The 25,562-nt window shown below is 38.2% G+C and overlaps 2 protein-coding genes across 19 annotated transcripts in view; one reads left to right on the top strand and one right to left on the bottom strand.

Annotated features, from left to right (window-relative positions):
* The window catches only part of THAP6 (THAP domain containing 6), a 17,875-nt gene extending 16,761 nt beyond the window's left edge, over positions 1–1,114 (bottom strand). For 2 of the 5 annotated variants that reach the window (XM_077882500.1, XM_077882501.1), the window contains exon 1: positions 457–1,113. The gene's annotated coding sequence lies outside the window, so the exon portion shown is untranslated. Of the gene's footprint in view, positions 1–456 lie in introns of all 5 variants that reach the window. The other 3 variants (XM_077882502.1, XM_077882499.1, XM_077882498.1) reach the window with 3 other exon arrangements.
* RCHY1 (ring finger and CHY zinc finger domain containing 1) lies at positions 950–25,562 on the top strand. Of its 14 annotated transcripts, none has more exons than XR_013371047.1 (11): positions 960–1,117; positions 6,069–6,211; positions 6,810–6,929; positions 7,180–7,295; positions 19,877–19,955; positions 21,910–21,954; positions 22,061–22,119; positions 22,204–22,230; positions 23,101–23,221; positions 24,435–24,618; positions 24,885–25,562. XR_013371047.1 is itself a non-coding variant. In XM_077882489.1 (11 exons), exons 3-11 carry the CDS (start codon positions 6,098–6,100, stop codon positions 25,005–25,007), a joined length of 804 nt encoding a protein of 267 aa, XP_077738615.1. In that variant the 5' UTR covers positions 972–1,117; positions 1,407–1,520; positions 6,069–6,097; the 3' UTR covers positions 25,008–25,562. The 14 variants fall into 14 exon arrangements, 13 of the variants coding, with proteins under 13 accessions (XP_077738621.1, XP_077738622.1, XP_077738618.1 ...); XM_077882489.1 differs by lacking the exon at positions 24,435–24,618 and adding an exon at positions 1,407–1,520 and having other exon boundaries at positions 972–1,117; XM_077882488.1 differs by lacking the exon at positions 24,435–24,618 and adding an exon at positions 1,407–1,524 and having other exon boundaries at positions 972–1,117.

Raw genomic sequence — 25,562 nt, 5'->3', positions numbered from 1 at the left:
GGCGCCTGCCTTTGGCCCAGGGCACGATCCTGGAGACCCCGGATCGAATCCCATGTCGGGCTCTCGGTGCATGGAGCCTGCTTCTCCCTCTGCCTGTGTCTCTGCCTCTCTCTCTCCCTCTGTTACTATCATAAATAAATAAAAATCAAAAAAAAAAAAAAAAAAGACAAATCGGATTTCACTACACACTCTGAGGTCTGACTCAAACTTGCAGGCTTGTACCTTTCCCTTCCGCGGCTTCTTAGGAACCAGGCCACAAGGCCTTTACACACTAACTCCTGCTCCACTTTCGGCTCCGTGTTGCTTCATTTTTGTCAAGGGAGATCTTCCTTGACACTCAGATTAGATCAGATCTCCTCTAGCATCAGATCTCATAGAACACACACTTCTTCCTAGCACTTCTCAAAGCTGTAATCTTAGTTCAGTGATTTTCTGATTAGCGTCTTTCTCCCTTACCGGTCTGGGAGTTCCAAGCGGGCATGGTGGGGCGTGTGCTTTTTTTCTCACTTTTTGTCCAGCGAAGTGTTCGAAGTGCGGGCGAAGGTCCGGGTGCCCAGCAGCTGCACAAGCAGCGCGCGCAGGTGCCGGCTCACAGCCCAGCGGGCCCGCGGAGCTCTGCCCGTTTTACGAGGTCCCGGGCCGCCCTGTTGTGACAGGTGCGGATGCGCACCTGCCGCAGAGCATCCCTTCCTCAGGGGGCCACCAGGCTCCTGCGCGCCGCTGCGGCCCACCTCGCCTCGAACCGCACCCAAAGTTTGGGCGAGTAGCGACGAGGGGGGTAAAGGGGAGAGAAGCAGCCTAAGAGTGAGTTATTACCGTTAGCAGCGAAGTCAGCGACTAACGTCGACGACAGATTGCGTTTCCCTTCACTTCCGCCCCGTTGCCCCGGGAGCCGGAAATCCGGCCGCCCCGGGGTCACACGCTCAGTCGCCATAGCAACTAGGTGGCTCGTGACGCTACTTCTCTGGGCGTGGTTTCCAGCGGGCGCGGGGGAAGGGTCCGTGGAGTTTCAGCGGAGGTGGAGAAGATGGCGGCTGCGGCGCGGGAAGATGGCGCCCGAGGCCGAGAGCAAGGGCTTAGGGGCTGCGAGCACTACGACAGAGGATGTCTCCTGAAGGTGACGACTTCAACGGGCTCTTTCCTTACAAGCTTCCGCCGGTCGGGCGTGGGGCGGAGAGGGCAAGCCGGTTGGGCTTGGGCTTAAATTAGAGGCTAAATTGTCTGTCAGGAGACCTGCACCTCGCACTGGGTTTCTGCGTAGAGAACGTGTAGGGGACGCGACCGCAGGCCGCGCTAAGCTTAACTCCTGCTCTACGCTTTGTAAGCAAAGCTCTTCGGGAAGAGTCTGGTCTTGCACACCGGTCACTACTAATGTGATTTATTTCGTCTTTCGCTACTCTAAGTAGGCCGAGGCACCCCGGGCCTGGGCTGGCATTTCGCCATGGTGACTTTCAGGTGTGATGAAATAATGGAAGAGGGATAAGCGAGTAGAGAATCGGGATACGCTTTCAGCTCCCGTAGTAAGTAAGTTTTACGGCTGGCCACTTCGTTTTAGAGTCCATGGGTATGCCTAAGCCTGCAAAGGAGAAAGTGTTTCTGTGAAATAGACAGCCATGTAATTGCCACTAAATAGGAGATTATGGGTAGGAAAATGCTTAGTATACATACATTGTTACTTTTACCCTGCGAGGAAAATTGCTAGTCAATCTAGAACTTTTTATTTTTATTTTTTTAATTTTTTAAATTTATTTATGATAGTCACACAGAGAGAGAGAGAGGCAGAGACACAGGCAGAGGGAGAAGCAGGCTCCATGCACCGGGAGCCCGACGTGGGACTCGATCCCGAGTCTCCAGGACCATGCCCTGGGCCAAAGGCAGGCACGAAACCGCTGTGCCACCCAGGGATCCCAATTTTAAAGAAACTTTAATTTTCATGCTGTATGTGACCTTTTAAAATGTCTAGTTCAAGTCCGGCTTTCTAATTTTAAAGATGAAAAATGTGTGATCTCTTTATGTAAATATTAAAAAGTAACTCTATGATAAAAATAGTTACAAAATTCATATGCTCTAATAAAAAGAAATCTTTCATTTACATATTTAAATTCATAAAAACATAAGGGATAATTATTTGAATCAAGGATGAATTTTTTACTTTAGAAAATTTTTCCTTTATTTATCTATTTATTTATTTATTTATTTATTTTTAGATTTTACTTATTTATTCATGAGAGATAGAGAGAGAGGCAGAGACACAGGCAGAGGGAGAAACAGGCTCCATGCACCGGGAGCCCGATCTGGGATTCAATCCCGGGTCTCCAGGATTGTGCCCTGGGCCAAAGGCAGGCGCTTTTTATTTTTATTTTTTTAAATTTATTTATGATAGTCACAGAGAGAGAGAGAGAGAGAGAGGCAGAGACACAGGCAGAGGGAGAAGCAGGCTCCATGCACCGGGAGCCCGACGTGGGATCCGATCCCGGGTCTCCAGGATCGCGCCCTGGGCCAAAGGCAGGCGCCAAACCGCTGCGCCACCCAGGGATCCCAATCTAGAACTTTTTAAGTTGGCACACATTCAGTTTAAGTTTCCTGATTTTTTGTTGTTTTTGTCACAAGAAGCAGTTTAAAGATTTTACTTAGAAAGCTTGAGCTTTGGAGTCCCACGGCTGTACCCCCAAATCTAGCTCCGACCCTGGATAGCTTAGTGCTTTCGAGCAAGTGCTGTTTGTGCAATTGGGGTGATAGAAGTTCCCGTTTCATTAAAAAAAAAAAAAAAAAAAAAGTATGAGGCCTCTAAGGACAACTTAGAGCTGCCTCTGTAGGCCAGGCTTGGTGAACGTGTCCCCAGTGCACTGGGTGAAGCTCTATCAAAGTTCACCGAGTGTTGTGTAAGCAAATTGAATGCTATGGTTAGGATTCCGTTTCCACTGATACTTCCTGTTACTCTTTGAAAATTGGTAATTAGAACTGAATTCAACATGTTGGCCCTTTCCCCCAGAAGCCACATAGATAAGTCTGTGTTTCATAGCGCTGAGATACTTGACTCTAAGTATCAAATACTTTTTTGCCTTCAGCCTCCTCCTTCCTTAAATACCAGAAGCCGAGTGAAGAGTAGTTTTAAGCAAGAAATAATTGACTAAATTAAATGCTGTTTGGGAAGATAAGAACTGAAAATTGACCTTCAAATTTGGCGAGGATGTTACTGGTGATCTTGATAAGAGACATTTCAGTGGTGAGATTGGGACAAAGCCTCATAGGAGTAGATATGAGAGAGAATGAGAATAGTGAAACTGGAAATAGCCTCTGTAGACAATTCTTGGAGTTTTGCTGTAAAAGAGAGCAAAATAATAATAATAATAATAATAATAATAATAAGGCTGTGGTTGATGAGAGATGTGGATCATGAGATTTTTTTTTCCCCCTTTAAAACAGGAGGTATTACAGCATATTTCCATATTCTTAGAAATGACCCCGTGAAGTGAGAACTTTTTTTTTTTTTTTTTTTAAGATCTTATTTGAGAGAGAAGGAGCACACCTGAGCTGGGGGAGAGGTTGATGGAGAGGGAGAGGCAGACTCCCCAATGAGCAGGGAGCTTAAAGCAGGGCTCATCCCAGGACCCTGAGACCATGACCTGAGCAGAATACAGATTGCTTCATGGACTGAGCCATCCAGGTGCCCCAAAGCAAGAACATTTTATAATGCAGAAGGGAAAGGGCAAACTATAGGACCACTTACCGCCCTTAGTAGTCAAAGAAGAGATGGAATCCAGTGCCAAGTGGAGGAGTTGGCCTTAGAGAAAAACATCTAACAGAAGAGAAGAATGAGGATTAGGTACATTAGCAAATAGGTTGATAGTTTGTGAGATAATGTTTTTCTTTTGATTATTTGTATTTTCAAAATAAGCAGGGTTATGAGCCAAGTGTAAGGGTGGAGGAAAAGGTTTAGAGAGAGAAGATATGAAATAAAATCATCTAGATTTTAGGTCCTAGACTGTAGACGAATGAAGGAATTGACTAGGGGAAACTTGGTAGTAAAAACCCACTTTTTTATTAGTATCATGACTTAAAAGTGAGACCAGTGCTGTTTTTCTTCAACCATATCTGACTGTTCTCTCCAACAGAAGAGAGTTGGATTTAACCACTTGGGGTTTTGGTTAGGATAGTATTTAGAGGAGGAGAGAAGGACGGAGCTAGAGTATGTGCAAGGGAAGCATCTAATGAGTTGGAAAGTGAAGAGGTAGTGGTTAGAGAATTTCATGCTTGAAATTAAGATATAAACAGGATTTAGTTCTTGTTTTACAGCAGTGGTTTTCAAAGTGTGGTGAATGGACCCCTTGGTGATTCCTGAGGCCCTTTCAGGGGATCCTCCAGGTCAAAACTACTTTCTAATACTAAGATGTCTTTTTCAGTGTGTGCAAAAGCAGTGATTAAAACTGCTGGCACCTTAACAGGAATGAAGGTAGTGGCACTGACCTGTACTACACCTATAGTTAAAAAACAAACAAACAAAAAAACCCAAAACGTTTTCATTTTAGAATGTCAATGATAAAATTAAAGCGATAGAATTAAAGCAATAAAATTATTAATTTTATGAAATCTCAACTTTTGAATATATGTCTATTTACGTGTTTGGTGAAATGGGATGTTCAAGCACTTCTGCAAACTAAAATTAGATGGTTGTGACGAAAGTTCTTATGCAGTTGGATTGTGAACTGAAATAGTTTCTCATACAATTTTTACTTGAACTTGGTTGTTCAGACTTGAGTATTTGGTAAGCACTTTCTCAAAAAGTGAACTGTTGAAAAGAAACTGTCATTACAAGGAAAACAATTGACAGTGGTAAAATTCAAGCTTTCACATAAAAATTAGAATTTTGGAATACTTGTATAAGCCTCTTTGAGCTTGAAAATATTCCAGTACCTAATGACTTTGCTGATGAGATCGGTAGTGATATTAACAAATATTTTTTTATATTGCATGGAAAATGTGTGAACATTTGGAAGACCTGTAGAACTCAGTGAACTGATATTTTCTGAATGACTAATGCGTGGGTAAAAGATTGATTCAAAATACAAAATCAGTGGGTCTTGCATTCTGAAATAACAGAGGGAGAAAAGTTCACTGATGCAATTTCAGAGTCCATGTTAAAATTGATCATTTATAAGAGTTGTCAGGTTTTGGCGTAGTATTAGAGAATATCCATAATTCTCTCTAAAGGCCAAAATACTTAGAATACTCCTCCCTTTTCCAACGGTATAATTGTGGGAGTACAGAGTTTCTTCATATACTTCAACTGAACAGAATACGGAAGTTGAAGCAGAAATGAGAATACAGCTATTTTGGGGGAAACTGTTTTTCATTAAAATATGTCATTTACATTAACATGTAATGGGTTCATTACTATTATTTTTAAAAGAAGTAATACTTTAAAAACCTTTCAGTTTTATAGTATGGTTTCAGTAGACATAATGCACATAATCAAAAGCTCTTTGAGATCCTCAATAATTTTTAAGAGTGTAAAGGAATTCTAAAACCAAAACGTTTGAAAACTACTGTTATGTGGTTTGACCATGAGAATATGTGGCTGAGGAGTGTTGGAGGGCAAGGCTATTGGAAGTGAGAAAGCCAAGAAATTGAGAGTTCAGAGTATTGGAAGGATTATTGTGGTGGATGTGCAGATCACTAAGATTTAGGACAAGAATAGTTTTGGGAGAGAAAAGATGCCAGTTACTCAACTTGTTAAAATCTTTAAGGAATGAACTGTGTTGTGGTAAATCATAGGATAAGAAATCTTCAGAAATGAGTGGATCTGGAAGGTCATAGTATAGTGGAAAGTACTGGGTTAATTTACTAGCTTGGAAACTCAGTGATGTGCTAGTTAGGATAAGGCTAAGTTACTAAGTGTAACAAAAAAAAAAACAACAACAACAACAATAATGTGGGTTTAAGAATAAAGAGTTTATTTTTTCCCACCTAACAATTTCAAAGTGAATTATCCAGTTTGGTGATGAGACTGTTCCACATGATCACCCAGGGACACGTTTTTCCCATTGTATTATTTTGCCATGTTTTAGGGCATGCAGTCATCAGCTGGGTTGCTGCCATGTCCAGGTTTCATCTGATGGAAAGGGGAAAGGGAGCGTGGAGGAGAAGGCATGCCAGTTTCTTAATATTCAGGCTCAGGAGTGGCACTGATATCTTCTGCTCTATTCTTTTGGTAAGAACTTAGTTGTTTGGCCACAGCTGAAATCAAAGAAGGCTGGGAACTGTAGTATAGCTGGGCAATCATGTGTCCAGGAGGAAGGAGAGAAAGGATTTTGGTAGTCTGCCACTCTTAAAATAAGTCTCTTACATTTATTGTATCTTGTAAAAAAAACATCAAGGATATAGTTGATGATTAATAAGTACAAGTGAATTAAAATATAATCTTTATTATAGTTAATGTTTAAGTGTTGAAATAGGTAAATGAATTATCTAGAAATACCTCAGAAGAAGTTACCTGTCTGGTGTTTAGACTGAGGATAAATTTAGGGTGTCGTGGGATTAGTTCTTCAGTTGTGGATGTCCATTCTTCATAATTCTTTTGTCTTTAAGGACCGGATTATGTTCAACTTGATACAGACATAGATGTTAAAGGGGATACTTAAAATATGCTAAAAAAAAAAAATAAAAGTGAAAAGTTATGTTTAGCATCAGTTTACAAACTGATCCATTGGTTGTATTCTTTGACTTCGTTATAGGAGGAGGAGGAAGAAAAATTTAATTTTGCATTGTAAACCTGTTTTTCTCATAACTTTTTTCCCCCCGGGCATTAGGCACCTTGCTGTGACAAACTTTATACTTGTCGGTTGTGTCATGATAACAATGAAGATCATCAGCTAGATCGCTTTAAAGTAAAGGAAGTGCAGTGCATAAACTGTGAAAAAATTCAACATGTAAGATTTTATCACATTTCTATTTTCTTTTTAAAAAATGTTAAAGTGATTTACAAAATTTTTTTTGATTTACAAAATTTAATTAAGAGTATTGCAAATAAGATCTTCTATATGCAATATCTTTGATTTAAATGTTTAAAACCTTGTAAAAATCAACATATCAGCATATATAAATTGTGGGTATTCAAGTAATAATACAAAATGTATTGGTAAATTTAATCTAATTTTTAATTACATGTGTCTGTTTTAGGCCCAACAGTCCTGTGAAGAATGTAGCACATTGTTTGGGGAATATTATTGCAGTATATGCCATCTCTTTGACAAAGACAAGAAGCAGTATCATTGTGAAAACTGTGGAATTTGTAGGTACTGTATGTAAAATGTTTTCTAATTACTTTTAATGTACCTGGGCAATAATAGTTTTAAAATCAACTCTGTTGGGATAAAATTTGCATCTAATAAAAATGCATTCATTTTAAGTGTCCAGGTTAGTAAGTTACCAACATGATCAAGATAAAAAGCATTTCCATTATACTAAAAAAAATGTTCATGTCTCTTTTGTAGTAACAAGTAGCCCTTCAGCTATTGTGTGGCTATTTAAAATTTTTAAATTTAGATACGAAATATGCGTTTATATGAAGAATTTGTAGGCAACTGAAGTAGAAAATTAGGGTGGGCTTTGCTCTTTAAACAGGTTTTTTTTTTTTTTTTTTTTTTTTTTTTTTTTTTTAATTTATGACAGATACAGAGAGAGAGAGGCAGAGACACAGGCAGAGGGAGAAGCAGGCTCCATGCACTGGGAGCCCGATGTGGGATTCGATCCCGGGTCTCCAGGATCACGCCCTGGGCCAAAGGCAGGCGCCAAACCGCTGCGCCACCCAGGGATCCCTAAACAGTTATTATTATTATTTTTAAACCAGCTAAGGTTTAAACATTTATTTATTTATTTATTTATTTATTTTATTTATTTATTTTTTTTATGTTTTTTTTGTGCGTGTGTATTTTTTATTGGAGTTTGATTTGCAAACATATAGTATACCACCCAGCCTGTCAAGTGCCTCCCTCAGTGCCTGTCACCCAATCATCCATCCCTCCACCCACCTCCCCTTCCACTACCCCATGTTCTTTTTCCAGAGTTAGGAGTCTCTCGTTTTGTCACCCTCTCTGATTTTTCCCACTCATTTTCTCTCCTTCCCCTATAGTCCCTTTCATGTTTTTTTTTATATTCCCTGTACAAGTGAAACCATATAATGTTTGTCCTTCTCTACTTCACTCAACATAATACCCTCCAGTTCGAACCATGTCGAAGCAAATGGTGGTTTTTGGTCCTTTCTGATGGCTGAGTAATATTCCATTATATGTATACACACCACATCTTATCCATTCATCTGTCAAAGGACATCATGGCTCCTTCCACAGTTTGGCTATTGTGGACATTGCTGCTATAAACATTGGGGTACAGGTGTCGCGGTCTGTCACTGCATCTGTATCTTTGGGGTAAATACCCAGTCATGCAATTGCTGGGTTATAGGCTAGCTCTATTTTTAACTCTTTAGGAAATTCCACACAGTTTTCCAGAGTGGCTGTACCAGTCCGCATTCCCAGCAACAGTGTAAGAGGGGTTCCTCTTTCTCCACATTCTCTCCAACATTTGTGGTTTCCTGTTTTGTTAATTTTCGCCATTCTCACTTGTGTGAGGTAGTATCTCATTGTGATTTTGATTTGTATTTCCCTGATGGCCAGTGATGCGGAGCATTATCTCGTGTGCTTGTTGGCCATATCTATGTCTTCCTCCGTAAAATTTCTGTTCATGTCTTTTGCCCATTTCATGATTGGATTGTTTGTTTCTTGGGTGTTGAGTTTAATAAGTTCTTTATAGATCTTAGAAACTAGCCCTTTATCTGATACGTCATTTGCCAATATCTTCTCCCATTCTGTAGGTTGTCTTTTAGTTTTGTTGACAGTTTCTATTGATGTGCAGAGGCTTTTTATGCTGATTAAGTCCCAGTAATTCATTTTTGCTTTTGTTTCCCTTGCCTTCATAGTTGTATCTTGCAAGAAGTTGCCCTGGCCAAGTTCAAAAAGGGTGTTGCCTGTGTTCTCTAGGATTTTGATGCATTCTTGTCTCACAATTGGATCTTTCATCCATTTTGAGTTTATCTTTGTGTATGGTATAAGAGAATGGTCTAGTTTCATTCTTCTGCATGTGGCTATCCAATTTTTCCAGCACCATTTATTGAAGAGACTGTGCTTTTTGCAGTGGGTAGTCTTTCCTACTTTATCGAATATTAGTTGACCATAGAATTGAGGGCCCATTTCTGGGTTCTCTATTCTGTTCCATTGACTGTGTCTGCTTTTGTGCCAGTACCACACTGTCTGATGATCACAGCTTTGTAGTACAACCTGAAATCCGGCACTGTGATGCCCCCGGCTCTGGGTTTCTTTTCAGTATTCCCCTGGCTATTCAGGGTCTTTTCTGATTCCACACAAATCTTAAGATGATTTGTTCCAACTCTCTGAAGAAAGTCCATGGTATTTTATTAGGGATTGCATTGGATGTGTAAATTGCTCTGGGTAGCACTGACATTTTCACAACATTAATTCTTCCAGTCCATGAGCATGGAGTGTTTTTCCATCTCTTTGTGTCTTCCTCAATTTCTTTCAGAAGTGTTCTGTAGTTTTTAGGGTATAGATCTTTTACCTCTTTGGTTAGGTTTATTCCTAGGTATCTTATACTTTTGAGTGCAATTATAAATGGGATTGACTCCCTAATTTCTTTTTCTTCAGTCTCATTGTTAGTGTACAGAAATGCCACTGATTTCTGGGCTTTGATTTTGTATCTTGCCACATTGCCGAATTGCTATATGAGTTCTAGCAATCTTGGGGTTGAGTCTTTTGGGTTTTCTACATACAGTATCATGTCATTTGTGAAGAGGGAGAGTTGACTTCTTTGCCAATTTGAATGCCTTTGATTTATTTTTGTTGCCTGATTGCTGAAGCTAGGACTTCTAGTACTATGTTAAACAACAGTGGTGAGAGTGGACATCCCTGTTGGGTTCCTGATCTTAGGGGAAAGGCTCCCAGTGTTTCCCCATTGAGAATGAGATTTGCTGTGGGCTTTTCACAGATGGCTTTTAAGATGCTGAGGAATATTCCCTCTATCCCTACACTCTGAAGAGTTTTGATCAGGAATGGATGCTGTATTTTGTCAAATACTTTCTCTGCATCTATTGAGAGGATCATATGGTTCTTGTTTTTTCTCTTGTTGATATGATCTATCATGTAGATTGTTTCTCGAGTGTAGAACCAGCCTTGTATCCCAGGGATAAATCCCATGTGGTCATGGTGAAGAATCTTCTTAATATACAGTTGGATCCTATTGGCTAGTATCTTGTTGAGAATTTTGCATCTGTGTTCATCAAGGATATTGGTCTAAAATCTTTTTGGTGAGTCTTTGTCTGGTTTTGGAATTAAGGAGATGCTGGCCTCATAGAACGAGATTGGAGGTATTCCATCCTTCTATCTTTCGAAACAGCTTTAGTAGAATGGCTATTGTTACTTCTTTAAATGTTTGATAGAATTTCCCTGGGAAGCCATCTGGCCCTGGACTTTTGTGTTTTGGGAGGTTTTTGATGATTGCTTCAGTTTCCTCGCTGGTTATCGGCCTATTCAGGTTTTCTTTTTCTTCCTGTTCCAGTTTTGGGAGTTTGTGGTTTTCCAGGAATGTGTCCATTTCTTCTAGATTGCCTAATTTATTGATGGATAGCTGCTCATAGTACGTTACTAAAATTGTTTGTATTTCCTTGGTATTGGTTGTGATCTCCTTTCTCATTTGTGATTTTATTAATTTGAGTCTTTTTTCTTTTTAATAAGGCTGGCTAGGAGTTTATCTATCTTATTAATTCTTTCAAAGAACCAACTCCTGGTTTTGTTGATCTGTTGTGCAGTTCTTCTGGTCTCTATTTCATTGAGTTCTGCTCAGATCTTTATTAACTCTCTTCTTCTGCTTGGTGTACGTTTTATTTGCTGTTCTTTCTTCAGATTTTTAGGTGTGAGGTTAGCTTGTGTAGTTGAGTTTTTTTCCAATTTTTTGAGGGATACTTGTATTGCAGTGTATTTCCCTCTTAGGACTGCTTTGCTGTTTCTCAAAGATTTTGAATGGTTGTATTTTCATATTCATTTTCCATGAATCTTTTTTATTCTTCTCTAATTTCGTGGTTGACCCATTCATCTTTTAGTAGGATGCTCTTTAATCTCCTCGTGTTTGAGTGTCTTCCAAATTTCTTCCTGTGATTAAGTTCTAGTTTCAAGGTATTGAGTTCTCAAAGTATGCAGGGGACAATCCCAATCTTTTGGTGTTGGTGGAGACATGATTTGTAACCCAGTATGTGTTCTATTCTGGAGGAAGTTCCATGTGCACTTGAGAAGAATGTGTATTCAGTTGCCTCCAGATGCAAAGTTTTGTGTATATCTGTGAAATCCATCTGGTCTTGTGTATCATTTAAAGCGCTTGTTTCTTTGGTGATATTGTGCTTAATTGAATATCTGTCATTTGCTGAAAGTGCCGCGTTGAAGTCTCCTACTATTAGTGTATTATTATCTAAGTATGTCTTTACTTTGGTTATTGATTGATTACTTGGCAGCTCCACATTAGGGACATAAATATTCATGATTGTTCGGCCTTCTTGTTGGATAGATCCTTTAAGTATGATATAGTGTCCCTCTTCATCTCTCACTATAGTCTTTGGGATAAACTTTAATTTTTCTGATATGAGGATTGCTACCTCAGCTTTTTTTTAAGGACCATTTGAATGGTAAATGGTTCTCCACCCTTTCATTTTCAGGCTGTAGGTGTTCTTAGGTCTAAAATGAGTCTCTTGTAGACAGAAAATAGATGGGTCTTGCTTTTTTATCCAGTCTGAAAACCTGTGTCTTTTGATGGGATCGTTTAGCCCATTCATGTTCAGAGTTACTATTGAAAGATAAGACTTTAGTGTCATCATAATACCTATTCAGTCCCTGTTGTTGTGGATTGTTTCTTTGTGCTTCCTCTTTCTTTAAAGGGTCCCCCTTAATATTTCTTGGAGAGCTGGTTTAGTGGTCATATATTGTTTCAGTTTCTGCCTATCCTGGAAGCTCTTTTTCTCTCCTCCTATTCTGAATGAGAGCCTTGCTTGATATAGTACTTTTGGCTGCATGTTTTTCCCGTTTAGTACCCTGAATATATCCTGCCAGCCCTTTCTGGCCTGCCAGGTCTCTGTGGAGTGGTCTGCTGTTAATCTAATATTTGTCCCCATATAACTTAGGGATCTCTTGTCTCTTGCTGCTTTAAGGATTTTCTCTTTATCTTTGGAATTTGCAAGTTTCACCATTAAATGTCAAGTTGTTGAACGGTTTTTATTGATTTTCGAGGGGGACCTCTCTATCTCCTGGATCTGAATGCCTGTTTCCCTCCCCAAATTAGGGAAGTTCTCAGCTATGATTTGTTTAAATATGCTTTCTGGTCCTCTGTTTTGGTGTTTTCTGGAACCCCAGTTATACTTAGATTCTTCCTTTGATGTTATCATTTATTTTCCTTTACCTTTCCTTGTGGTCTTTTAATTATTTTTTCTTTTTTTTCTTCTGGTTCCTTCCTTGCCATCAAGTGTCTTCTTTGTTGCTCATTCTTTTCTTCCACCTCATTAACCCTAGTCATTAGGACATCCAGTTCGGATTGCATCTCATTTAATTGAATTTTATTTCAGCCTGATTAGATCTAAATTCTGCAGTCATGAAGTTTCTAGAATCCTTTATTTTTTTTTTCCAGAGCTGTCTGGAGCTTTATAATTGTGCTTCTGAATTGGCTTTCTGACATTGGATTGTAATCCACATTCTGTCTCTCTGTAGCAGAGAGTACTGTTTCCATTTTTTTTTTTTTTTTTTTTTTTGGTGAATTCTTCCTTTTAGTCATTTTGCTCAATGCAGAGTGGTTCTATGAGTGGGCTGAGTTAAGAAGATCAACCACGACCTAAGTAAATTTCACCCTAAATGATTCTGACGAGGCCAGAGACCAGAAAATGAAAATAAAGATCAGAACAAAATAAAACAAAAGGACCCCTAAAGTAAAAACCAAATTTTAAAACAAAGTAGTAAAAAATAAAAGGCCAAGAATCCCAAAGAAGAGAAAAAAGCAAAAGTGAAGAGGATAAAAAGAAAAAAGGAAAGGAAGAAAGAAAGAGGGGTCTGCTGGTGGTGGAGTAGTTGTAGTGGAGCAGAATGTAGTCTACCTGAGGGGTCTTGTAGGGTTATCCTCTTGGTTCTGAGTGTATTATGTTCTATATAGTAGAAAATGCTCATTCCCAAATTTATATAAAGCAGAAATCATTGTAGAGAGCCCCAACATTGACCACCAAAACATAAACGAGATAAAAGAGGAGGGCAGAATGGGAATGAAGAGAGAATATAATCTCACAGAATGAACCAGCAAGGGATACCACTTGGTTCTGGGTGCATGCTGGTCATGTTTTAGAAGGAATTAATTTCTGCCATTGTAGAAAAAAATGAGGCAGAGAAAACAAAAAACACAAAACAAAAAACTATATCTCATATAGCTCTGATAATTAAATTATGTTGAAAAGCATCCAGAAGTGAAAAATATATCTAAGACCTATAATTGTAGAAATATGAAAGTCAGAATGGAAAAAAAGTTAAAAATGAAGAGGTGGTAAAATATTGTAGTTACTGTGGGAAAAATGAAAAAAAAAAAGGAAATTTACAGTCTGATATAAAAACTAGTTGTACTGGAAAAAGGAAGAAAAAAAATAGGAGGGGTACCCTCTAGTTCTATATACTGTAAATCCCTTGACTTCCCCTGGAGCTTTCCAGCACTGGTTGGTCCAGAACTTGCTCTTGCCCTGTTCTCCCAGCTGGTCTTCTGGGGGAGGGGCTGCTGTGCTGATTCTCAGGTGTGTGTACCTGGGGGAGATGCCCCACTCCTGCCCGGTGCTGGGCTCAGTGAGGGCTGTTTACCCCGTGAGGCCTCTGTTCTCTGGCAGCCCCGCCCCTCCCTGGCACAGGTTGACACAAGGAGGAACAACTACACTGTCAGCGGCCAGGTCTCTAGCTCTGGAGTCAGCTTCCCCAGTAACCACCCACAGCTCCCAGTCTGCACTGGCCTAGATGCTCCCTGGGCGGATGTGCTGATCTGCACAGCTTGGGAGCACCCAGTGGCAGGAGCGTCCTCGCTGTCCTGTGCCCTGCTTGCCTCCACCTGTCCCAGGAGGACCACAGGATCCTGGGCTGTGTCCGCCCGGAGCCTCCTGACCTACTGGCTTCTCCCCGAGACTCCACTGGGTGCGCGCGCTCCAGCCCTTTACCAAGATTGTGTGGTGCATGCACTGCCCTCCCCCCCCCCCCCCGCACTTCCTCTCCATGTGACTTCGGGAGACTGGAGGTGTCCCTGTCCCTCCTGCGATTCTACCCAACTTCCCTGCTGAGCACCTTTCCGTCTGGGAAGAATCCAGCATGGATTTTTAAAGTTCCCGCGTCTCCGGGGCTGGGCTCTCCTGTCCTGGAGGCTCTCGCAGCCCCCCTTAGCCCAGCTCCTCGCAGGGCCCCTCCCCCACTTGATTCTTTTTTATTTTATTTTTTTCTGCTTTCCTACCTTGTTAGAAGCAAAAACCCTTCTCTGTGTAGCGTTCTGGCTGTTCTCTCTTTAAATCTCAGGTCAAATTCTTAGGTTTTCAGGATGGTTTGAAAGTTATCTAGGTGAGTTGGTGGGGCCAGGTGAGTTGAGGACCCTACTCCTCCTCCATCTTTAAAAGTCCCCCTTCCTCTCTTTAAAAGAAAAGAAAAGAAAAAAAAGATCTTGGGAGCAAAATCCATTAAATAAGGTTGGCAAATACTGTGTTTAGTCAGAAATGACCACCAGGTAATAACAATTGTTTTAAACAATAAAAATATCACAAGTTTAAAAATGTTTTTGCAGTAGTAGTGTTGGAAACTTCTTTACCCTCATGATGACATTAAAAAATCACATGATTTGAATGTATGAGGTCTTACATTTTTGCTTAAATATCAGTCTTTATTTTGTAGCTGAACCTTCTTTGATACTCTTTTATGAGTCCTCTTTTTGATATTAAAGACAAACATTTTTGACTTAAGTATATTATGAAACTTAGTTATTGCTTTTAGTCCATTATACAAATCTGCAAGGTGATTAGATTTCTCCTACTGGTGTTTATAGCACCTCTAGGCTTGACTCTGGTCTGAAGTGTGGGCTTGAAAATTGTTGTTTTTAGGCAATAATCGCTCTGAAGGAAATTAGTGCTTCCTACAGAGCTTAGTAATATGTTATTCCTGATTTATATTTTAAAATAGCTCCATGGGGCAGCCTGGGTGGCTCAGTGGTTTAGCGCCGCCTTCAGCGGGGGGCGTGATCCTGGAGACCCGGGATCGAGTCCCGTGTCAGGCTCCTTGTGTGGAGCCTGCTTCTCCCTCTGCCTGTTTCTCTGCCTCTCTCTCTTTGTATCTCTCATAAATAAATAAAATCTTAAAAAAATAAAATAAAATAAAATCTTAAAAAAAATAGCTCCATGATAGTTAGATATTCTTTGGCTATGGCAGTAATTCTCTCAAAGAGTGATGTGCCCTAAAGATAGGGTTTCAGTTTTTCTTTAACTAGGGACAGACATCCAACACTGAATTTTTTGGCAATGGGTGCATACATCCTTACTGAAATGTATAAGAATGAACTTTTTTTTTTAATGGGGAAATATAATTTCTTACTGTTATTAAATAAGCACCAGGATACTTGTTTTGAGAGTACAATATGGCAGATGTGGTTTTGGTGTTCTTATTTCTGATCTTAAAAAAAATGTTTCATCCATTTGTATAATTCCATTTTTAGATTATCCCAAGGAAATGGAGATATGTACCAAGAATTATGTATAGTATATGTTTTGTACAGATAAAGAAAAATGAAAAACAACCTGTATGTTTGGGAGATTGTTAAATTTGCAAGCCCATATTAAGAGTAAATTCTTGAATAATATTTAGGGATTGGGAGAATGATTGGTCAAAATGTCTATCAGGATATCACACATACCACAATATTAGCAGTACTTACCCATGAATGATGGGATCATGATTGATGTTAAGTATTTGTTGGTATATTTGTTGGTTCATGTTCTTCTGGGTTTTATACATTTTAAAAAATGGCTATTACTTTTAAAATTTAAAAAGGTATATAAATTTGTATAACTACATTGGGGAAATAAAACATCTCATAAACTGATGCTTTAAGGGAAGGATGTATTTTTGCATTTCTGCAAGTTATTAAAGAAGCATCAGACAGATCTTTGTTATGTGTTTATGTGTTGAGCAGGAGTGGGTAGAAGGCAGGCATGTTCTTTTTTTTTTTTTTAATTTTTTTAATTGGAGTTCAATTTGCCAACATTTAGCATAATACCCAGTGCTCATCCTGCCAAGTGCCACCCTCAGTGCCCATCACCCAGTTACCCCAATCCCCCGTCCACCTCCCTTTCCACTACCCCTTGTTCATTTCCCAGAGTTAGGTGTCTCTTCTGTTTTGTCACCCTCACTGATAATTTCACTCATTTTCTCTGCTTTCCCTTTATTCCCTTTCATTAATTTTTATATTCCCCAAATGAATGAGACCATATAGTGTCTGTCCTTTTCCAATTGACTTATTTCACTCAGCATAATACCCTCCAGTTCCATCCACGTCAAAGCAAATGGTGGGTATCTGTAGTTTCTAATGGCTGAGGAATATTCCATTGTATACATAGACCACATCTTCTTTAACCATTCATCTTTCAGTGGACACTGAGGCTCCTTCCACAGTTTGGCTATTGTGGACATTGCTGCTAGAAACATCGGGGTGCAGGTGTCCCGGTGTTTCACTGCCTCTGTATCTTTGGGGTAAATCCCCAACAGTGCAATTGCTGGGTTGTAGGGCAGGTCTATTTTTAACTCTTTGAGGAACCTCCACAGTTTTCCAGAGTGGCTGCACCAGTTCACATTCCTACCAACAGTTCAAGAGGGTTCCCCTTTCTCCACATCTTCCAACATTTGTGGTTTCCTGCCTTGTCAATTTTCCCCATTCTCACTGGTGTGAGGTGGTAGGTATGTCATTGTGGTTTTGCGTTTCCCTGATGGCAAGTGATGTGGAGCATTTTCTCATGTGCGTGTTGGCCATGTCTATGTCTTCCTCTGTGAGATTTCTGTTCATGTCTTTTGCCCATTTCATGATTGGATTGTTTCTTTGCTGTTGAGTTAAGTAAGTTCTTAATAGATCTTGGAAACTAGCCCTTTATCTGATACGTCATTTGCAAATATCCTCTCCCATTCTGTAGGTTGTCTTTTGGTTTTGTTAACTGTTTCTTTTGCTGTGCAAAAGCTTCTTATCTGGATGAAGTCCCAATAGTTCATTTTTGCTTTTGTTTCTTTTGCCTTCATGGATGTATCTTGCAAGAAGTTACTGTAGCCAAGTTCAGAAAGGGTGTTGCCTGGGTTTTCCTCTAGGATTTTGATGGAATCTTGTCTCCCATTTAGATCTTTCATCCATTTTGAGTTTATCTTTGCGTATGATGTAAGAGAATGGTCTAGTTTCATTCTTAGGCAAGCATGTTCTTGTTCTTGAATTTATATTCTGTTTGTGGAATAATAAGGCTTCATAAGCAGTCACTACTGTAGAGTTTGTCAGATTATACGGATTGGAGTAGTCTTAATTTTAGGAAAGTTTGAGTAAAGTTTTAATATAGATAGACCAAGGCTGAAGAGATCAGAATGCACCAGGCTATAAATAAATAACCAAGCCTGAGAGAAGGCAGTGAAAGAATGGAGTGAGGGGCAGTGGAGGTGGAGGTAGAGACTGTGGTTGAGGTTGGAAATAAAGAGGATGTATTATATAGAGTAGTTATTTTATTTTATTTTTTAAAAGATTTTATTTATTCATGAGACAGAGAGGCAGAGACACAGGAGGAGGGAGAAGCATGCTTCCTGTAGGGAGCCCGATGGAGGACTCCTTCCTAGGACCCTGGGATCGTCCCGTGAGCCAAAGGCAAATGCTCAACCACTGAGCTGCACCCAGGCCCCCCTACAGTAGTTATTTGAAACTGAAGCAAATCTACTGAGTTCCTGTCACCATTAAAAAAAAATATATGTGTATGGTAAGGATAAGTATTGTTGGGTGGAAGTTTTATTAGCACTTTGAGTGTGTGTGTGTATATATACACGTGTGAGGGGGGAAAGGAGAACTGGGTCAGAATGTAAAAGTATTTACTGTGTGTTGAAGTGAAGTTTGAGGACAATGCTGCAGAGCCTGGCAGGTCACTTTCAAGTACTGATGCCAAATTGACTGTTTTTGTTTAAAACAGAATCTCCTGGTAATCAGTCATTTTGGCTTTTGTATGTTTGAAACATCTTTATTTTGCTTTCATTTTTGACAGATATTTTTTGGATATAGAATTCTAAGCTGACAGGGTTTTTTTCAGTACTTTAAAGATGTTGCTATACTGTGTTCTGTACAATACATTGTGCATTGTTTGCAATGAGGAATCTGGTGCCATCCTTATCTTTGTTCCTCTGTATAAGCCTTTTGTTTTTTTCTGGCTGCTTTTAAGATTTTATCTTTGGTTTTGAGCAGTTTGATTATGATGTTCCATGAGTTTTTTTCATGTTGCTTGTGTTTAGGGTTTGTTGAGCTTTCCTTTTAAGGCCATAACACAGAAGTCTCATTTATTTCTTCTGTTCACAACTTCCAGAGAAGTTGCAGATAGTCTTTATTCAGGACATCCTGTGCATAGCTAAGTATTTTGTTGTTGTGAAAGAAGGGGATAATAAAAACTTGGGGGCAACTAGCGATATTATCTTTATCATGCATAATACGTTTCAAATGGATGAAAGAAAAATCTAAAAATTAAAGGTAAGTATTAGAGGTATACGTATATTTATGACCTATAGGTTTCAAAAGCAGAAGCAATAAAGGAAAATACCAATGGCTTTTTAGTACATAGAAATTAAAATGGCTGTATGACAAAATATATAAATCAAGATAGGTGACATACCAGTAAATTGTAAATATACTAATGAAAAAGATTAATATTCAGGATATATAAACAGCTATTTTGAAGTGGTAAAAGACAAATACCTTAGAATGAACAGAGCACATGAACAGATAATTCACAATAGAAATCCATATGGTTCATAAATATTAAAATATATCTTCATCTCATAACCTGAGAAATGCAAATTAAAAATACATCTTTTATTTGTCTATCATTATAGGTAACCAGTGTTCACTAGGGTACGGGGAACATGGGTGCTGTCGCACATTGTTAGTGGGAATATAATGTAATATTACCTTTTTGGAGGTCAGTTTGTCAATATCGAAATCAATGATGTAGTACCCTCTGATCCCATAGTTTCACGTATAGGAATCTTATAAAAATTACCAAGAGATGGGCTAAGTGACATCTGTATAAGCATATTTATTTTATATCATTGTGTTAAGATGTAAATTATATAAGGGAGTACTTTTAAAAATTATGATCTGTCCATACTATGTAATACTGTGTAATTCATGAAGAGGAATCAAGTGGTTCTAGTTAGAACAATCTTTAGGATGTTATTCAGCTAAAAAAAGTCACAGACCAGGATATATAGGAAGAATCCACTTACGTAAAAAAGAAAACCTAAAAGGTGTGTGTGTGTGTGTGTGTGTGTGTGTGTGTGTGTGTGTGTATGTGTGTGAAAACGCCCGGACAGAGAGCATTCTGTTAATAGTGCTTATTACATTTGGGGAGTGTTGTTGAGGAGGTAGTGGTTTACCCCATGTTCTTCATTATGGTTTGAACTAATTTTACAGTGAAACTAAAATAAAAATGAGTAAATTACCACTGCAGTAAAAATGAACTTAATTTTTTGGCTTTCACATGTATTTTTAGGATTGGTCCAAAGGAAGATTTTTTCCATTGTTTGAAATGTAACTTATGCCTAGCTATGAATCTCCAAGGAAAGCACAAGGTATATAATTAAGTTTGCATAACTTAAAAAGTATTATATTGTGTCTGAAAACCAGCTAAATCCTAAAATGTTTGGATTTTTCAGATATTTTGCTATTTTTCAGATATTACCAAGTACAACTATGTTGTTTTTTATTTTTAAGCGTTAAGTAGGTGTTTTAAGGCATATGCCTCAGAATATCTGATCTACAATTCTTTTTCATCTGTGTAGTATGTAAGAAAACTTTTTTAAAAAAAAGATTTATTTTAGAGAGAGTACACAAGCAGGGGGAGAGGGAGTGGGAGCGGGAGAGGGAGGAATCTCAAGTAGACTCTGTGCTGAGCACGGGACTCCATATGGGGCTCGATCCTGAGACCCTGAGATCATGACCTGAGTCAATAGCAAGAGTTGGCCGCTTAACCACCTGAGCCACCTGGGCACTCCATAGTATATAAGAATATTATATCAGTTATTTGCATAATGTTGACAGCTTCTAAGTTTATGGATTCATCTCATTGGTACTGGTTTTAAGAATAACAAAAAGTGCATAGTAAAGAAGGAATAGCAATGTAACAGCATTTCGAGAAAAATCAGAAAATAGTTTTATATTTACTTTCATAGTTAGAAGTATTTTTAAGGGGGATCCCTGGGTGGCTCAGCGGTTTAGTGCTGCCTTCAGCTCAGGGCGTGGTCCCGGGATCCAGTCCCACATCGGGCTTCCTGCCTGGAGCCTGCTTCACCCTCTGCCTGTGTCTCTGCCTCTCTCTCTCTGTGTGTGTCTCTCATGAATAAATAAATAAAATATTTAAAAATATATTTTTAGTTTTGGATATAGTAATTACATCATACCAGGCTCTTTAAGATTATTTTTCATTATTCAGAAAATATCTAATAAACATCAGAGAATGGAGAGGCTAATCAGGATTTTTTTCGTTAAGTTTTTCATTTTAATTCTGGTATAGTTAACATTAATGAGGATTTTTTAAATAGATGCTGGATAAAAACTGGCCTAAAATAGGTCAAGTGTTAAGAGAAATTGAGATGAATAATGAGCATTTGGGATACAATGACAAGATAGAAGGGAAAAAGGATGGGGTTGAGTAGAGATGACTCCTGAGGCTTTTAGCCCTTGCTATTATCCTTGATTAGTAGACCATGAATTTGCTGGAATTAAAAGATTGAGTTTGGTTTTATAGACTTCAGTTGAGGCATGATAGCTGTGTGGTCTTTCAAAAACTACACAGTTTCTCTTGTGGTATCTTTGTTTCTCAGTTATTTTTCATTGTCTATATTTCAGTAAATGGTCCTATCATATAGTTAAGTGCTCACTTAAAAAACGTGGGCATCATCCATGGCTTGGTGCTTCCCCATACCTTCCTGCATTTACTCACCCTATCTTGTCAAGTTAGGAACTCTGGCACTGGAGGCAGCCTGTTGGAACTCAAATACTGTTCAACTTCTTATTAGCATGTGACTTTGGAAGTTATTGAGCTTCTCTAGGCCTCATATACCTCATCTGTAAAATGGAGTAATAGTTGTACCTGTTTCATTTAGAGTTGTGGGACTTGGTTGAGCTAATGTATAGCATGTAGTAAATTTCAGTAATATGAATCGTCAATATCATTAAGTTTTGGAACAAAATACATATGAAATAGATTCCAAATGTTATTATCTCTGAATCTTTGTAAATCTTAATTCTCTGATTTTCCTCATTTGTAAAATGAAGATAATTTGAACAATTAAGATGTATTAATTCATTGTTTCAGGTAATGTGCAAAGCCTGAAATAGTTGTGTGAGTTAATTGTTCAGTTCTTGTCTGACATATAAGAGACGTATATTAATGTTGTTAATTATTATTTTAAGTAAGTTAGTATCATTAGTATCATTGCTTTATCATTAGTTTTTATTACTATGTATATATCTGTCATTTCCATCTAGTTAAGTTTTAGTAATTTGAGTTTCTCCTTTAAACAGTGTATTGAAAATGTTTCCCGGCAGAATTGTCCAATATGTTTGGAGGTAATCTTAAACTATTATCTGCTTTGGAAATATTCCTTCTTGAACTTAAAGTACTTGGATGTTTATATACTCTTTATGCAAGCAGTAACATTTATTTCCTTTATAGGACATTCATACATCCCGTGTTGTTGCTCATGTCTTGCCATGTGGACATCTTTTACATAGGTAATTTTTTTTTTCCTCAAAAATGTTTGAAAGTAGAGGAGATGGTTTTTGCCTTACTAAAATAGTGTTATATATTTTTTTCAGAACATGTTATGAAGAAATGTTGAAAGAGTAAGTGTTTGATGGGATTTTTAAAGGTTAATATTGTAATATGTCTGATTTATTTAGTTACTTTGTGCAGGGATATGGAAGTGGGCAAGCATTGCTGTGTTACTTACACTTTACTGGGCATGGCAGGTTATCTTGAGATGGGTAGAGTAAATGAATAGTGTTAAATTGGGCAAAGCATATTGTGGTTGTAGGAACTGCATCTTTGCCCCTGTGCTTGTATTATGCCGTATCTCATCCCACAGCTCACAAGAGCTACCTCTTATTTTTCTGGCTGTGCTTACCAGGGGGCACAGGCTCTGCTAAAGGCAATCCATACCATTGTAAAAATACTGAGGCTTGTCACTCAAAGATCTGTTAAGTCATTATATTAGTGCATGTTAATCATCTGCAAAGAGAGCTGGTAACAAGATTATCTAAAGCAGAGACTTTATTGTGGGTGAAGGATGTTAAAATGAAATGAGCATAGTCAGGAGAGAAGAGACTGAAAATGTATTTTGGTCCTGTGCATTCGTAAAGAGAAATTTTAATTTAAGAGCCAGGTAGAAGGGAACTTCTTCAGAATTTTTAGGAAGAAAATAATACAATCTGAATTGCCTGAGTATATTAAGAAATTGAGGTTATTCTGTAAAGAATATGAACTAATTCCTGCCCACTTTAGAGAACTGAGGAAAAAGTAGATCTAAAAAATACCATAGGTTACAGGATTTAATTAACCCAAGTTATAAGTTCCCAGGCTTGTAACAGGTCATCTTGAAACACAGAATAATGCTCTGTTTTGGATGGTTTATGTACCAGTTAGCATGCATCTTATACTGGAGTTGATAGACTCCTTGTTTAATGTTTGGAAAATAACCTTTCTATCTCTTCTAGAGGCTACAGATGTCCCTTGTGTATGCATTCTGCTTTAGATATGACTAGATACTGGAGACAGCTGGATGATGAGGTAGCACAGACTCCTATGCCATCAGAATACCAGAACATGACTGTGGATGTGAGTATAATCAGTGCTTAAAACTTTTTAGGTTCCTGTTTGATGTGCTGGTTTACTTTTGCCTTTTTGCTCGAATCTGTTTAAAAAATACTGCTTTGGGGGATCCCTGGGTGGCCCAGCGGTTTGGCGCCTGCCTTTGGCCCAGGGCGCGATCCTGGAGACCCAGGATCGAATCCCACATCAGGCTCCCGGTGCATGGAGCCTGCTTCTCCCTCTGCCTGTGTCTCTGCCTCTCTCTCTCTCTCTCTCTCTCTCTGTGACTATCATGAATTTAAAAAAAAAAAAAAAAAAAAAATACTGCTTTGGCATTGACACCAATGTGATTATTATATTGTATTGTATTGTATTTGAAAGGACCAAATACAGATTTTAGTTACTTCAAATTCAACAAACCAGACCAAAAGAGAGAGAGAGGCAGAGACACAGGCAGAGGGAGAGACACGCTTCCTGCAGGGAGCCTGATGTGGGACTTGATCCCTGGACCCAGGATCACGCCCTGAGCCGAAGGCAGACACTCAACACCAAGCAACCCAGGTGTCCCCAGAGTAAAAAAATCTTAAGAATACCTTTATACAATTCTTGCCAACACTAGATGGCAGGCAAAAACTTTATTCTGAATTATTTACATGCTATTTGTCAGAGCCAGTCAGTTAATGTAACTGGAGATGAATTACTGGTCTGCTGTTTTATTTTAATGATATTTTATTTGTAATTATTTTAAATTTTATTTCAGGCATACATATTTGTTGATTTTTGAAGATTATTTTGTTTTTTAATGTTCATTACCCTTTTTATTCATGTGGATAATTGAATTGCTAGTAAGGTCAATGAAGTATCACTTTTAGAATACAAATAATGGTTTTATTGAGATATAATTTATATGCCATATAACTTGTCCATTTGAAGTGTACAGTTTAGTGCTTTATCATACATTCTTGAAATTGTCAAACATCATCACCATCAATTTTAGAGTATTTTTGTCACCCCCAAAAGAAATCCCATACCTATTAGCAGTCATTTCCCAATCCTCCTAGCTCTAGGCAATTAGTAGTCTTTTTACATTCAGATTGTATTCTTAATTATTTTCCAGATTATAATTTTGAGCAAATTTGGAAGTTTTCTATTTATTGTGGTATGACTATTCTAAAGGTAATGCTTTTCTCACATAGTAATGTATTGATCTATTTTCAGGTTAACCGTTTTTATTTTTCAGGATCTCAGTACTAGAAGAGATTAAGTCTCAAATGACATCTTATTGTCATTTTTGGAGATAAGCCAAAGCTGCTTTTTATTAAATTAGGAACTGCTTTTTTGGACTTTTTTTTTTAATGTCAAGGAAAAAGAAATCATCGGTTATTTTGAATTTTAAGTATAGATGTCAATCAGATTATGCCTATGTAAGTAGATTTTATGCTCCACACTATATACTTGGAAACAGTTTTAAAATAAGACTTCTTAACTCACTTTCATCTTCTAAATTCAAAGCTACTCTTAGAATTTTCAGAAAACAAAAGGCATTTCTGTTTTGGGAAATGTTTAGACTTAGCTATATGTGTTTCAGTTCTTCAGTATGATTTTTGGAGAATTGTTTTGAGCAGACAGTGCTATTTTCTATCTATAAGGTTTAATATACTTAATTTGAATTAATCTCTTCACTTTTCAGATTCTCTGCAATGATTGTAATAGGAGATCTACAGTCCAGTTCCATATATTAGGCATGAAATGTAATATTTGTGAATCCTACAATACTGCTCAAGCTAAAAGAATTTCACTAGATCAGCAATGACCAACGTATACTGCACTGGAAAACTCAGCATTTTCTGATCTAGAAAAAGGCTGTCTTTAGTATTCAGTTGTTATAATGTGTCAGAATCTATGCATTAGAGTCGATGTGTTTTGTACTAGCGTCACAGCATAAAATCATATTACACATACTTAAGGATTCAGGGTCTCGTTATAGAATATCATAGCTTTATGTTGGATGAAAGCCACTGTGCTTGTTTATTGATTGGAAACTCTCTTAGTGTCAGTTGTTTGGAAGCCAATGATGTTTGCCACTGAAATTCACATCCATAGAAGTATATTCTGCTTCCATGGAACTTTGCTTTAAGTGACACTATGCACAAAGAGTTCATTTCTAGTTCTTGATAGAACTGCACTTGTTTCTCAGTATTATTCTTGACTTTTTAAGGGCTGTGCTATAATGAGAATATGTTCTGTCTTACTGTTGAAATCTTATGATATATACTTTAGAATTTTCTAAGACAGCCCTTTGGATCCTGTAAATGTGAATTTTGATGTAATAACTGCTAATAAAATTATATTGAAACTTTTATTGAAA

Source organism: Canis aureus, chromosome 33, assembly GCF_053574225.1.
Source record: "Canis aureus isolate CA01 chromosome 33, VMU_Caureus_v.1.0, whole genome shotgun sequence".
NCBI lineage: Eukaryota > Metazoa > Chordata > Mammalia > Carnivora > Canidae > Canis > Canis aureus.
Note: the sequence above shows the minus strand (reverse complement) of the source record. Positions and strands in the feature narration are given on the sequence as shown.